Raw genomic sequence first — 13903 nt, 5'->3', positions numbered from 1 at the left:
TGAGCATGGGTGCCCTATTCATCATGATTTTTCTTCTGCTGACTCTTCTGGCCCCCAATACTATTCTCCTTGGGTCCACAGGCGTCTCTGGCATTTTGGCTCCTCGCCAAGGAGCAATGTGCTCAGTGAAGATTCTTTTTCTTTTCCAGGAGGAGGGCTTAACCCGTTGTTTCCTGTCAATGCCATGAGTGTAGTGTCTTGGTGGTGGTGGGTTTCTGAACACATTCAGGTTGAAGTCGATTGGCTACCTAGGCTGCCAAGATGATAACCCAGTTTACCAGTTAAGCCTGCAGGGATCCCACCTATTCCTTTAATGTATAGTAGTTTCAGTAGGCATGGCCAAGTGGGGCAGACTAAGGAAAGAAAGAAGTTAATGGCTGATTTAATGCAACCTGTTGATCATTCCCATCAGGACTGAAACCAGGTCAGAGGAAAGTTCTGTTCACTTGCTTCAAAAGAAATGACAAACGGGAGGTGAAGGTTGCTCAGTTGGCTGGATCAGTAGCAGAGATGTCTGCTTATCATCATGGAGAGGTAAGTAAAACAAGGGTGGAGACAGAGACCCCAGAGCAGCAAGTAATACCAGCAAAGCTTCCAGGTGGGGCTAGTACAAGCTGACTGAACCAACTTTATTCTAGTCTTACTGCACTTAGTGTGTTCGCATGATCCCAAGCAAGACTGCCTTATCTTCTCTACAATGTTAATGTTATAACAAGCAAGGGGTGCACAAGGACTTGCTAGTGGCATTTCATTTTCCCCATCCTCACTATTTCCTCTTTCCGTTCCCTGGCAGCCCCCATAGTTTCTACCCCTTTCCCTGCTTCCTTCTTTCCTTCACACCCATCAACCAACCTACCTTTTATCTGCCCTCCTTATCTTCAGCTCTGTTTATTATTTATTTACTTTGTTTATGTCTTGCCTTTCTCCACAATGGGGACCTAAAGCTACATACATCATTTGTTTCTTCATTTTATCCTCAAACAACCCTGTGTGGTAAGTTAGGCTGAGAGTGTGTGACTGGCCAAAAGTCATCCAGTGAAATTACATGGCAGAATGGGTATTTGAACCTGGACCTCCCAGATCTTAGTCAGAAACTTTGACCACTGCACAACATTGGCTATCACCAGGTGGCTGCTGTTGAACAGTAGCAAGTACCTGAGCCTGGGTGAGTTATGCAAGTTAGCTGGTAGCAAATCACCTAGTGGTTGCTTCCAGGCCTCACCCTGATGAGTCTTCCCTCAAAGATCAAAACAGCCTCAGAAAAGGCCCTGACCTCCTCCCCTTGCTTTTTACTGGCAGAAATGAAGGCTTGAAGGCTGGCAATACTGTTGCGGTTACCTACCAACGGCCACGGAGGACATCAGTTCCTTAAAGCTACATGGGCTCCTTTTAATCATTTTAAGGGATTTTAACCCCCACAATGTATTTTTAAGATTTCAGTCTTTTCTGCACACCTGGGGTTTTTCTTGTCTGTCCACACCCCAATCTCTGGATTTAAATTATCTGCGGATAGGCCACATTGGGAATGAGATATATTGATAAATGTTATGATCTCTATTCCAGAAGTGTTATGTTGTGTGTAGAGGTGTGCACTCGAAAAATATTCAAGTTTCCTACTTTGGGATTGGGGTGTTTAAATGCCCAAAAGATTCGGGAATCTTTATGGAGCACACCAAAGCTCAAAGCAGCACTTTTCTTGCCATTTGCAAATGGCAAGAAAAGTGTTGCTTTCAAACTTCCTGCCCTGCTTTTTTCACTCAATGGGAGGGGGAAGAGGGGGTTCCCTCCTCCCCCTCCTATCAGGTGGAAAAAGTGGCGAGGTGGGATGTTTGAAACCTTTCTTGCTGTTTGCAAGAACCTGAATCGGAAACCCGAAGCACACACCCCTAGTTGTGTGTACAGTTTGAAACCTCACATTTAAGAACAAAGCAATGGTCTTTCCTCCTTGCTGTGAGAGTATTACCTTCTTATCTATTAGTAATCCTGTGAGCAGTTACTGAAGGTGGATTACCATTCCTGTATGGAACTGGTTGTTTTTCCTGGAAGAGATGGGCAAACAGGCTTCCAGCAGCTATTGGTCATCTTGGCCAGGCTAATCTTCCTTTGTGGTACTTTCTTACTGCTTTCTTTGACTTAGTTTCCTGCTTCTGCCACATCTTCAAAGGTTGCCTCATATTCCAGTGCCATTATTTTGAGAGCATCACTTCCATTGCAGATCTGGCTGTGCTTTCAGGTTTTGTGTGGGGTTTGTTTCAGGTCTCCCTGATGATGACCATTATCAACTTGGCTCAAAACTTTGTGGGAAGCAACAACCTTAATCTGCTTCAACCCATTGGTCAGTTTGGCACCAGGCTGCATGGTGGAAAAGACTCTGCCAGTCCTCGATACATCTTCACAATGCTCAGGTTAGTAGCACCCCCCTGTCCAAAGAGCATCTTTTTTGGACTGCAGAGGGTGTAGGGAGACGGTATTGGTAATGTTACTGAAAAGCTACAGAAGTGGTTTAAAATGAGCCTGCTGGGCCTGTGTTTCCACTCTGGGAGTGGAACAGGAAGCCTGGCAAAGTTGTCCTTAAAATCTCAGTTCAGCTGTGGTCCTGTACAAGGATTGATTGATTCAAGCAAGCAGCTTAACCAGAAACCACTCTTCTAGTCCTTTAGCACGGCTGGTATTCCCCGCAGTTGATGACAATGTGGTGAACTTCCTATTTGATGACAACCGTCGTGTTGAGCCTGAGTGGTACATTCCAATAATCCCCCTGGTTCTAATCAATGGAGCCGAGGGCATTGGGACAGGCTGGTCGTGCAAGGTTCCCAACTATAACATCCGAGAAGTGGTGAACAACATTCGACGCTTGCTGGATGGAGAGGATCCGCTACCAATGGTAATGAAAAAAGCAATAGTCATCCATATCATACTAAAAAGAGTAATGGGAGAAGGAAAATAAAGGGGTAGGAGCCAAAGAGGGATCTTCAGTGGCTTTTTTCCAAGGCCATGAGACATTTCTTCCCATTCTAAAAAACAGTAAACCATGTATGTTTAATCCTCATGAAGTAGCAGTTTTAAATGGTATGCAGGTTTGTAAATGCAAAACTCGGTCAGTGACATGAAGTATCATGAAGCTTTCCCCATGGTCCCTTATCCTCATCCCTTCTCTATAAATCCCAAACAACCTTTCTGTTGTCATTCTCCTCTTTCTCTGATCCAAGACTACCTATGCTTTTTGATCCTGCAGGCAACTTTAAACTTTTGAGAGGGGGTGGTGAATGCCACCCCAAAATGGCTGCCATGGGAGGTGAAGCCAAATACAATGCCTTCCTTCTTGCTTTGTAAAATAAGGGGAATAAAAAGAAATGAAGAGCCTGGGGGGAGGATAAGAAGGGGAAAGGGGGGGAGGAAAGCATGGAGGGGGGGATGGAACCATAATCCTGAGTGTTTATTACTCCTGCTAATCCTACTGTTGCTGCAGCTACTGTTGCAGCTAACCGGAAACACTTTCATTTGACTTGCAGCAGCCAATAACAAGCTGTGCCTTACAGTGGTCTTGCCCACTTTTTGAAAAGCTCAGTGGGCAGCAGAGGAAGTACTAGCAGACACAAAACTGAGGAACCCTGCTCTTATCTGTGACCAAAATGGCAAGGGGTTGGGATTGTCTTGCTGAATTTGGAGTGAGATCACGCTGTACTAAGTTAATGCTCTGTTTGTATTTTTTGCTTGCGTTACTCATGTTAAAACGTTCATGTTTTAGCATCCTAGTTACAAGAATTTTAAAGGGACAATCGACGAACTAGGTCAGCAACAGTACCTTGTCAACGGGGAAGTATCTATTCTTGATTCTACCACCATTGAAATTTCTGAGCTTCCTGTTCGGACATGGACACAGGTAAGATATTGCTCTCATTTTCACATTATTGTCTTGAAACTATTTAGACTCATACATTTCAGGGCCTCTGATCTGACATGTAGTGATTTCTTTTTTCACCCAGGTGTATAAAGAACAGGTTCTGGAGCCTATGCTGAATGGCACAGAGAAGACTCCCCCATTAATAACGGACTACAAAGAATACCACACAGACACCACAGTTAAATTCATAGTAAAACTGAGTGAGCAAAAGCTGGCAGAAGTGGAAGCAGCTGGTGTCCACAAAGTCTTCAAGTTACAGACCTCTCTTGCCTGTACCAACATGGTAAGAAGGCAGAAGCAACCCTTGTGCAGCCACAAGGAGGGCTGGCATAATCCTGTTTCATAAACCGTAATTTAAGTGTCGATTTGTTTGTAAGTGTTGTATGCATTAGTTTATATATCCATCTTTCTGCTGTTGCTATCAAGTTTTTGTGTCTGGTATTTTGGTGGTAAAATCCATTACGCATCTAAATTATACAAGCTCTTTCTATGGTCAGATTTATGACTGTTTTCTCCCAGTTTGAATCGAAATCAATTTTAAGTTGGTTAATTTTTGACATTATCCAAAACTATGTGTAACACTATTTATTAGCACTATTTATGAATAATAGTAATAACAGTAATAGTAGTAACACATTACAAAGAACATGAATAAAACAGTTAACGACTGAAGGAAAAATTAATAATAATAATCAGTGGCATTCAAAATAGGCATACATAGATCAGTGAGCATTTACGTAATGTATAAAATTTGGGTGCTCAGCGAAATATTTAAAATACTGTAGATGTGATTACTTAATAAGCCAGGATGGAGCTGGATTTCAAAGACTTTCTGTGGTTTTGCTGCTTAGATTTTTCCAGTGAATACAAAAAAAGGGATGACCTGAGAACCAGATTGGTGTACTGGTTAAGAGCACGGGACTGTAATCTGGAGAACCAGATTTGATTCCCCACTCCTCCGCTTGAAGCTGGCTGGGTGACCTTGGGTCAGTCACAGCTTCTAGGAGCTCTCTCAGCCCCACCTATCTCACAGGGTGTTTGTTGTAGGGATAATAATAGTAACATACTTTGTAAACCAGTCTGAGTGGGCATTGTCCTGAAGGGTGGTATATAAATCAAATGTTGTTGTTGTTATTAACTTATCCTTGTGACTGGTGGAAGGGATGTCAGATTCAGGTACTGGAGGATGGCTTTTTCTGCATTATATATATAATTTTAACACCCCCTAGGAGGATGACTTTTTCTGTTAAAAATTCTTTGCGTATAATGCTTTATTTCCATTAACTTTAGAATGGCTGAACACATATTCTATCTGCCCTGTTCCTCCTCCAGATTAAGATCTCTTAAATTTTCATCTTCAAGCATGCCACTTTATGCAATTTTGCTTTTGGTTGAAATCACTGGGGTTTGCTACCAAACAAGCATGTATAGGACAATCATTGCAAGAAGAGAAATCTACAGGCAAACTTACTAGCTGCTTCAATGCAAACTAGAAGAAAAATCTTTAATTTTCTTCAAGCTCAGAGAATAGAGTACAGACAAATGCTTGTATGTAGACTTGAGGGTGAAATTAGGAAGTCTTCGTCCTATTGCAGAAAGGTGGTTACATCAAGTACATTATCCCAGGTATGCCCTTTGACAGCCATCCACAGAGAAGCTCATAGCTGTGATGAAGATCTTTTTATTTGATCAAATGCATGAACAGGCCACACTACAAGACATGTCTGAGCTCCTAGTTTTAAACATATGGCATATTGCTCTTTGTTTTAGGTACTATTTGACCACGTTGGCTGCCTGAAGAAATACAATACTGCAGAAGATATTCTGCGGGAATTCTATGAGCTCAGGCTGCGCTATTATGTCTTAAGAAAAGATTGGCTTGCTGGAATGCTCGGTGCAGAATCTGCAAAGCTAAGCAATCAGGCTCGCTTCATCCTGGAGAAAATAAAGGGCATTATAGTGATTGGTAAGTCAAAATTCACTCTTAAGTAATATTTCAGAGTAAAGCTTCATGTCTTTCCTTGAAGGCAATTGACATTGGGAAAGATCCCTTCCGTTGAGGCCCAATGGGCAGGCTCCAGAGCACCCATCCACTTCCCACCTCATAAAAGTGGGACTCAGAAAGAAGAAACATATGCAACTCTGAAATCTGCTATGTTACATGCTATATTGTATACTGTGTCCTGAGAGGGAGGCAGTTGATGGCAAGAGGTGGGAAACTTAAGCATATAGGATTTTGCTTTTCTGTTCACGGAATGTGAGTGGGTCATCAATGTTGTCCCTAACTCGCTATCCTTACTATATTGATGTTTGCTTTAATTTTGGCTCATGACAAACATTGGTTCTGTGTGAGCTTGTTCATGTGGACTGATTCCACATGGTGATCTTTAAATGACTTTGTTCCTAGAAAACAAGCCCAAGAAAGAAATAATAAAGATCCTTGTTGAGAGGGGTTATGATTCTGATCCATTGAAGAGATGGAAAGAGTCCCAGCAGAAGGTACTGGAGAGATCTCTGCCTCTGTCTCTTAACTAGTCTAGCTGCTTACAACTATTTCTGTCTTTTAAAGTCTCTGTCATCAAAATTCTTGGAGGCTGGGGGAAAGCTTGGATCTCAGAGGGAAGCTCAGTCCTTGAGGAGGTAGAACTTAATCAGTCACTTGGACTGCTAGCAGTACTTCTGGATCTGCAGTTGGCGAGCTGCAAGCCTCTTCTCCAGTTAATATCATGAATCTCATCTTAACCACTGAAGACAGGGCAGTCTCATTGCTGCCTGGGCAGCTAATACAGTGGTGGTGTTGCTGTCTCTGCTTTGCCTCACCTCTGGGCTCAAGAGTTGTGGCTGAGAGGCTTGGAACGAAGAGCTGAGAAATCTGCTGTGACCCCTGTTTCCTGACTTGAAGTGGAAATAGTTAAAGGGACAAGTGGAGTGCGCAACTGCCTCAATAATTCACAAGACTAGGAGAGGGCTGCCAATAGTGAGCAGCTTCAGCAACTATTTTAGCATAACCTTCCTCAATTTTAATAAATGGCTTCATTTTCATCACTCTTCTCCCCCCCCCCCCCCAACTCCAGGATATGAATGAGGAGACAGAAGAAGATGGAGAGAGTGGGAAGGAAAACGAATCAGGTGCAGCCACTGGGCCAGATTTTAACTATCTCCTCAACATGCCTCTCTGGTACCTAACTAAGGAAAAAAAGGACGAACTGTGCAAGCAGCGGGATGACAAAGTAGGTGAAGTGGCTGTTTGGCAAAAGCTTGAGAGGCACTAGAATTAAAGACTCTCGAGTAGATGTGGGCACAGTCCGGAAAATGGGCCAAAATTTTGCACAGCCCAGCCTGGTTCATGGTTTGTAAACACACAGTTCGTGGGACTCACGCTTTTCATGAATTTTGGTCCGTTTGGGCCAGTCTGTAAGGCCAGACATCCTAGCATCGATCTATCCATTCCCTAGGCAATGGAGAGGATGTCCGCAGACCTTTTGCAGCCCTTAAAAGCTTAATAGGCAGTTTCGTCTGCCAAGCAGAGAGCTCCCATTCTGCTCTATGGAGCAAGGAGCAGGAATGAATTCCCTAGGCAGCGGAGGGGTGGGCGTACTGCAGCCATGGCAACACCAATCTTAGTCCTCAACATCTTGATAGGCAGCTCTGCCTGCCAACCAGAGAGCTCCCATTCTTCTCTATGTGAGCAAGAAGCAAGAATTAATTTCCTAGGCAACAGCTGGGAAGGTGTCTGTGTGGTGAGTGAGGGAGCTCTTCCCTCACCTTTTCTGTTTGATTTTGATCATTGCAATTTTTTGGTGCTCCTAGCCAATGCAAGTCAATTGGCATTTGCGACTCCAGTATCTACAGGAGTTTCCTGAGGGCGGCCACTTTGGAGGTCTGTAACTCGGATGTCCGAAATGCAATCTTGACCAAACTGGGAGGGTGGCTGGAGGAGAGGTTGCTGACGATTCTCTGCAAGTTTGGGCTCTGGGTGTGAAGGGGCGTACCAGTGGGTTTTCCCAGTCTGGGCCCACCTCTACTCTTGAGTGTACATTCAGCTGTTTCTCATTGGTCTTTGTTAGGAAGCTGAGCTGGAAAATCTGAAAAGGAAGAATCCTGACGACTTATGGAAAGAAGACCTTGCAGCCTTTGTTGAGGCTCTTGATGTATGTGACTCTTTGGGGAAGATTCTTGGTTTCTAAGTGATGGGTCAAGTTCTACCTTGTATCTATTGGTTCCTGATCATTCTTCATACTTACGTTGGGCATAGTATCTACATGTATGTTCAGCACAAGGTTCTGTGGCCCCATTGGGTCCAAAGCTTTAGTAGGAAGACTGGAGAGAACCATCTGAAGCAAAAGGCTTTAAGTTGGCATAAAGCAGAAAAGTCTGCAGGAAGAGCATAGGAACCAGTCCTAAATGCAAGACAGTTTAAGAATAAAATTGTTCAGATCGACTTGAACCTTAAGAACTGCCATGTTTGCAGTACAATAGGATGTCAGCAGAGGTCAGTCTTGGAGCTGGAAATTAGACACATTTCAGTTGCTGTGGCCTGAGAGTGTTGACAGACTGCTTGGGGTGGGGGTGTCTTGCCTGCATGCTCAACTCATGTCCAGCTTCGATTGTTCCATCAACAGACAGGGAAGGTTTGGTCCAGATGATAGCTAATGCTCTGTTAAGGGAAGGGCTGCTTTCAACTACACATACTGGTTTCTTTGGATTCAAATGATGTTAAGGTCTATCTGCCTGTTGCCAATATCATCTTTGGGTGACAAAGTCCTCAAATGGGTGGTGGTTTGCAACTCCAGGCTTTCTGCATGAAATATGAATGGTCTAGTGTTAATTTTTTAAATTTGCTTCAACTTCCTTGGTTAGCTTTAATGGATAACTTATTGAGAGAATGAGGGGGGCACAACTCTGCTTATAGCCATCACCCCCCCCCCAGACTTCTGAACAACTTATGTCATTGTGGGACATCTGCCGGGACAACTGACTAGCATAGGAAATGGGTGCTTTGTGTTTTGGTAGTTCTGTTACTACCTAGCTGACCTCTCCAGAAGGTTATGCTGAGAGGCAGCAGTTTGGCCCCTATGGTATTTGTCATGTGGTCCTGCAGGGTTTTATTGTATCACCTCAGATGACAGAGACAAAGAACGCTTCCTTGCCTGGATGACCTGCAACTTAACTCATCAGGTTCAGATGGGGCTGTGGGATTCAAAACAGCTGCCTGGCATTGAAAATGGGCTGGAGCAGGGAAGGGGAACTCAATTGAAACTCTAGTTCTGACAGGATGGGTTGTTGGTTGTGTAACCACGGGCTGAGAATCTTGTAAATGGAGTTGTGTTGTACTCAAAGGGACAAGCTTGTAATGTGGAAGCTGTGTTAGATCCCACACACTAGGTAGATCCACAGGATGTTGTACATGGCACCAGTTTTTTTTATCAACTTCAGCTAGTTTGCAGCAGCAGCTCTTTCTGGAAGGAGTGATCTGGCCACAGTCATCTACATACTGGTCACAGCAAAGTTAGGCCACCCAAATGAAACTTCTGTGATGCTGCCTCCAAAGCCTGATGGGCAAGTGCAATAGATCCAGAGTGCTGGGCAGCTGCAGGAGGCAGCAAGGCTTGCACTGCAGTGATGCCTTGTCTTTGGAGCTTCCTCCCTACTGTTATATGCTTGAATTCTACACTGTTGACCTTTAAAGGCCAGGTAGAAATGTTTTATTGTTGTTTTCAGTTGCCTTTGCTGACATGTGAGATCATCTTCTGTTCATTCATGCTGCTTTTGTTGACTCTTACAGTTGGCTTAAATGGACTTAGAGAAGTGTAACTCTGTTGTTATTTGTTGCAGCGTGTGTGTGTTTAAACTATTGTAAACTGCCTTGAGAATCAACAGATTGGTAGGCAGGCTAAAAAAAAATATAGCTACAATTATCTTGAGGTGTACTGCCCCTTCTAAAAATGAGCCATGGTGTAGACACTTGGTGCCTTTTTCTGTTTCAGCTCACAATTAATGTTTCGTATCTGTTGTTCTCTTTAGGACCTAGAAGCCAAGGAAAAACAGGAGGAGATGCTTGGAGCCACAGGCAAGCCCATCAAAGGGAAAGGAGGGAAGGTGAAAGTAAAGAAACTGCATTTGGAAGAAGTCATGCCTTCGCCACATGGCAGGAGGGTTGTCCCCCGCGTGACTGAGGAAATGAAAATGGATGCAACTAAGAAATTAAAAAGAAAAATCAAGGTATAACTTTGAAGTGTTGGCCTCTAGAATGCATTGGGGTGTGTGGATGTATAGGAACAGTCGTGTTCTGGTTGTACAAAAAATGTTATGGGAACAGCAAAAATGGGAATGCCAAGTGAGGGGAAGACAAGTAAGCAAAAGGAGTTGATTTGTTCCTGCAGTAGTTTTTAAAGTGACCAAAACACCGGAAGTTTGTTTTGTTTCTTCTTTTTAGCCCTTTCATTCTGATGATTGCTTAATTTTTTTTTAGAGTGAAAAAACTGAGCATGGGGATCCAGGAGAGTCACCAGAGTCTGAAAAAGAACCAACAGATCTTAAACAAAGATTAACAAAGAAATTTAAAACAGAGCTGGGTAAGGCCTATTCACGGGAGTCTTTACTTTTTTTCGCTGTTGCTTCCTTAGAACTTGGTTTTAGTTTGTTCCAAAGATATTGATATGTCCTGTATAACTGCAAAGGACAGGAGAAGCTGAAATACATGCACTATGTCCAATTCTTCTCAGGGTTTTTTCCCTGCGTTCGGATCTACGTCTTTTATTTCCAGATACAAAGAAACAATCCATTCTGCCATTCAAGCCACTAAAAAAAGAGAAAAAAAGAAACCCATGGTCTGATTCAGAATCAGAAGAGGATAACATAGAGCTTCTGCCTTCTAAAAACCTACCACGTCGCCAAGCAGCAGGTAAGATTATAAAGTGTTAGATTTGGGGAAAGAGGCCAAGAACGTGCTATCTTGACTGTTAACATTCTTTTCTAAATGTTCTGCATCAATAGAAAAAGCATTGCACGCATTCAATTCCAGTTCAGGAGAAGACTTCAGTGATGTGGATTGTAAACCTGAGGTTCAGGAGATGGATGAGGATGTCTCTGAAGAAAACTTGAAGTTTCCTGCTGCAAAGCTAAAGGCTGATTCTAAGTGAGTGTCTTGAGTATATAAAAAGGGATCATTGTTTTAGCCCATTAGAAAAAGACTCAAATACAGTTAGAAATTTTTCTGAGGCCCAGCCAGTATTTACAGAGCAGTGTACAGGCTTTTATGTTGCGCAGAATTTTCATTGAGTTGTATGGTACACAAAGGAAATCACAAGGGATAAAAATATATCTCCAGTTAGCGCTGGCCCTCCAGAAACAGCTTTCTTCCCCACCCCCACCCGTTGCTGTTAAAGTATGATGACAAATTCTGTGGAACTCTGAATCTTACACATGAATCTTACAAATATTGGTTGGTCCTGAAAAAGTTAATTGGCTGCCTTGTTTTGATTTAAGTATACTCAACAGCGTGATGTTGAGCTATCCCAATCTCCCAAACGAAAGTTGTATGGAAGTCATTAGTATGTTTTCTTTTGTGTCTTATAGAAAAGCCAATTCTTTCTATCCTAGTGTTCCTCTGAGATCCAGTGTTCAATCATTGTATTATAGATAATCCTAATTTGGGTGTGGAGTAGGTACTGAGTGCTTTCTGAAGCACATAAAATGATGGGGGGAATGGAGATTAAATGTGTTGTTGAATCTGTGTTCTAGGGAAGCCAACAAACAGGAAGTCAAAGAACAAAGGAAAGCACCCACAGTCCAGAGTTCCATCTCAAGTAAGCATATCACCCCACTGACATCATCTCAGTTCAGTGTGTCAAAGCAAGAATCTGTCAGGTCCCATTAGCTTGGCTTGAGTGTCTAAGAGCAATGCCCTGGACCTGGGCACTTCCTGTAACCAAATGGAGACCAGCGTCAGGGTATGCTGTTGTAAGTGTTACTACATATGTAGCTCTGAATCAATGGCTCCAAGAGAAACTTGGCAAAGCCTAGAAGAAAATGGGGAGGGGGGGGGGAGAATGCTTTAAACAAAGTGTTAACTGAGCTTCAGAGTAGTGAAAGAAAAGGAAGAAAAATTGCCTTCAGGCACAGATCAGTCCTAAGTGGTAAGCACAGATGGCACTTCTCAGCAGTTAATAGGCCTAACAATTGACTTAGCCTAATGGAAGTGTTCATTTTCCCAAGAATCCTAGTGTCCAATTAGAATTAATTTTCACCTAACTGAATGTGTTCTTCCCATGTGGTTTGTCAAAGAAAAACCACCTGTGTATGGAGAAGAACTGTTTTCACACGCCTATAACCCTCCAGAAAGTCACGCAAAACTCACGGCACAACAGCATCTTCATAGTGCAATTTCCCATCATGACCCTGTTTAGTGGTGTGATGATGTCAGAAATCACACCATTAAATGATGTCATGACAGGAAATCACGCTATGAAGAAGCCATCATGCTGTGAGTTGTGCACGATTTTCCGGAGGGTTACAGGTGTGTTAAAACGGCCAAGGTTTGGGGGAGGTGTGCAAAAATGTGGAGGGAAAGGAGGTAGGAGCAGAGAGGAAGGAGCCCCGGGAGGGTGGGAGTGCGAACTAGGGAGCTCAGAGGACTTGTAGGGCCAGCCATCCGAAGGTAAGTGAGGAGGTTGGAGCTGAGAAGAGGGGAGGGGTGGTAGAACATCGAGGTAGACGTTGAAGGGAGAAATTAGATCATGTTCTACCTATACTGAATAAAAAAGGGGTTCTGTTGTTTTCATGTTAGTTATGAAAAAAGGTTCAGGGGTGGAAACCAATTCAAAATGGCAGGGCTCAGGATGACTAGAGTTCAGCCTGGGAAGATGCTGATGAGTCAGGAGATGAGGCTGCCTTACCTTTTTGAGTTTGATAAGTTTACAATGTGAAGGATATTTTTGAGTGGCCTAGGAGGCTGAGTTATTGTCCCGCAAGGATTAGTTACTGATCATGGACTTGGTGTACAGTGGGGCTTGGAGCATCAGGAGTTCTCACAGGAGTCACACTGCTTCCTCTAGCAATCCCATTTCATCACATGATGCTCTGGTTTGATATTAAATGTTGATTCTCTCATCTCTGGCTGTGCAAGGCCCAAGGATCTAAGGGAGCTTCAAAAATGTGGTTCTTAGTCAGGAGGTGTATGTATATTGGAATAACAAGGCTCTCAGCTAGGCTGTGGTGCCAAGCAGGAAGTACTGGGCTGACGATGTTTTCACTATCTTGCACTGAAAGGGTGTTCAGCAGGAGCGGTTGAGCACCACCCAGTTGAATTCTGACTTTTTACTGGGGTGCTGCCAAAACACTGCTGTTAGCCAAAGTTTCAAAGATAGCCAGGAAGTCTGGTCTGTAGACTAAAGAACTCAGTTAAGTACTTGTATGTGTCTTGCCTGCATTTTCAGGTTTCTCCAAACACCTCTCCGTTAACCCTCCCTCCACTATTCTCCATTCTGTAGAGCACACTTCTCTCTATACTTCATCTGTGTCCCCCTCTCTCCACTTTCAGTCTCTAGTCTTTCTGTATTGGGAACTGGATGTTTAGCATTTCCCTCAGAAGCTGCAAATGAAAAGGAAGGAGTCTGCAGTGAGCTGGCAGACATCACCCCCTACAGGCTTACTGTAGGGATGTGTCATAATCACCACCACCACGGCTCTCCTAAATTCAGGAAAAAAGATAACCCTTTCCATGTTCATTGTGCACTTTTGTGTACAATTGCTTGGCTTGATCTGATTGCATAGTTTTAAATGTTAGAATTCTTTAATTACTGAAGATTTTCTTTATTCAAGTTGACATCCTGGACTCTGATAAGCCAGCTACATCAGCCTCTTCCTTGCCTTCTACTAGTACGGCAGGAAAACCTGCACCAAGAAAAAGAGGTCCAACCAAGAAAGTAAAAGGTGACGGTAGGACTGTTGCTGAAGTTCTCGTATATGTTTTCTGTCACTTGAATAAATTGCTAATTC

General features: G+C 43.3%; 1 protein-coding gene across 2 annotated transcripts in view; it reads left to right on the top strand.

The window, feature by feature from the left end:
- TOP2A (DNA topoisomerase II alpha) overlaps positions 1-13903 on the top strand; it is a 34460-nt gene that overhangs the window by 18326 nt on the left and 2231 nt on the right. The window contains exons 19-33 of one of the 2 annotated variants that reach the window (XM_054994812.1): positions 413-534; positions 2257-2405; positions 2653-2884; positions 3749-3883; positions 3987-4187; positions 5675-5870; positions 6312-6403; positions 6979-7134; positions 7972-8055; positions 9929-10126; positions 10377-10479; positions 10671-10808; positions 10901-11042; positions 11648-11712; positions 13727-13837. In XM_054994812.1, coding sequence (XP_054850787.1) covers positions 413-534; positions 2257-2405; positions 2653-2884; positions 3749-3883; positions 3987-4187; positions 5675-5870; positions 6312-6403; positions 6979-7134; positions 7972-8055; positions 9929-10126; positions 10377-10479; positions 10671-10808; positions 10901-11042; positions 11648-11712; positions 13727-13837 — 2124 coding nt within the window. Of the gene's footprint in view, positions 1-412; positions 535-2256; positions 2406-2652; positions 2885-3748; positions 3884-3986; positions 4188-5674; positions 5871-6311; positions 6404-6978; positions 7135-7971; positions 8056-9928; positions 10127-10376; positions 10480-10670; positions 10809-10900; positions 11043-11647; positions 11713-13726; positions 13844-13903 lie in introns of both variants that reach the window. The other variant, XM_054994811.1, reaches the window with a different exon arrangement.

Source organism: Eublepharis macularius, chromosome 12, assembly GCF_028583425.1.
Source record: "Eublepharis macularius isolate TG4126 chromosome 12, MPM_Emac_v1.0, whole genome shotgun sequence".
In the NCBI taxonomy this organism is placed as follows: Eukaryota; Metazoa; Chordata; class Lepidosauria; order Squamata; family Eublepharidae; genus Eublepharis; species Eublepharis macularius.
Note: the sequence above shows the minus strand (reverse complement) of the source record. Positions and strands in the feature narration are given on the sequence as shown.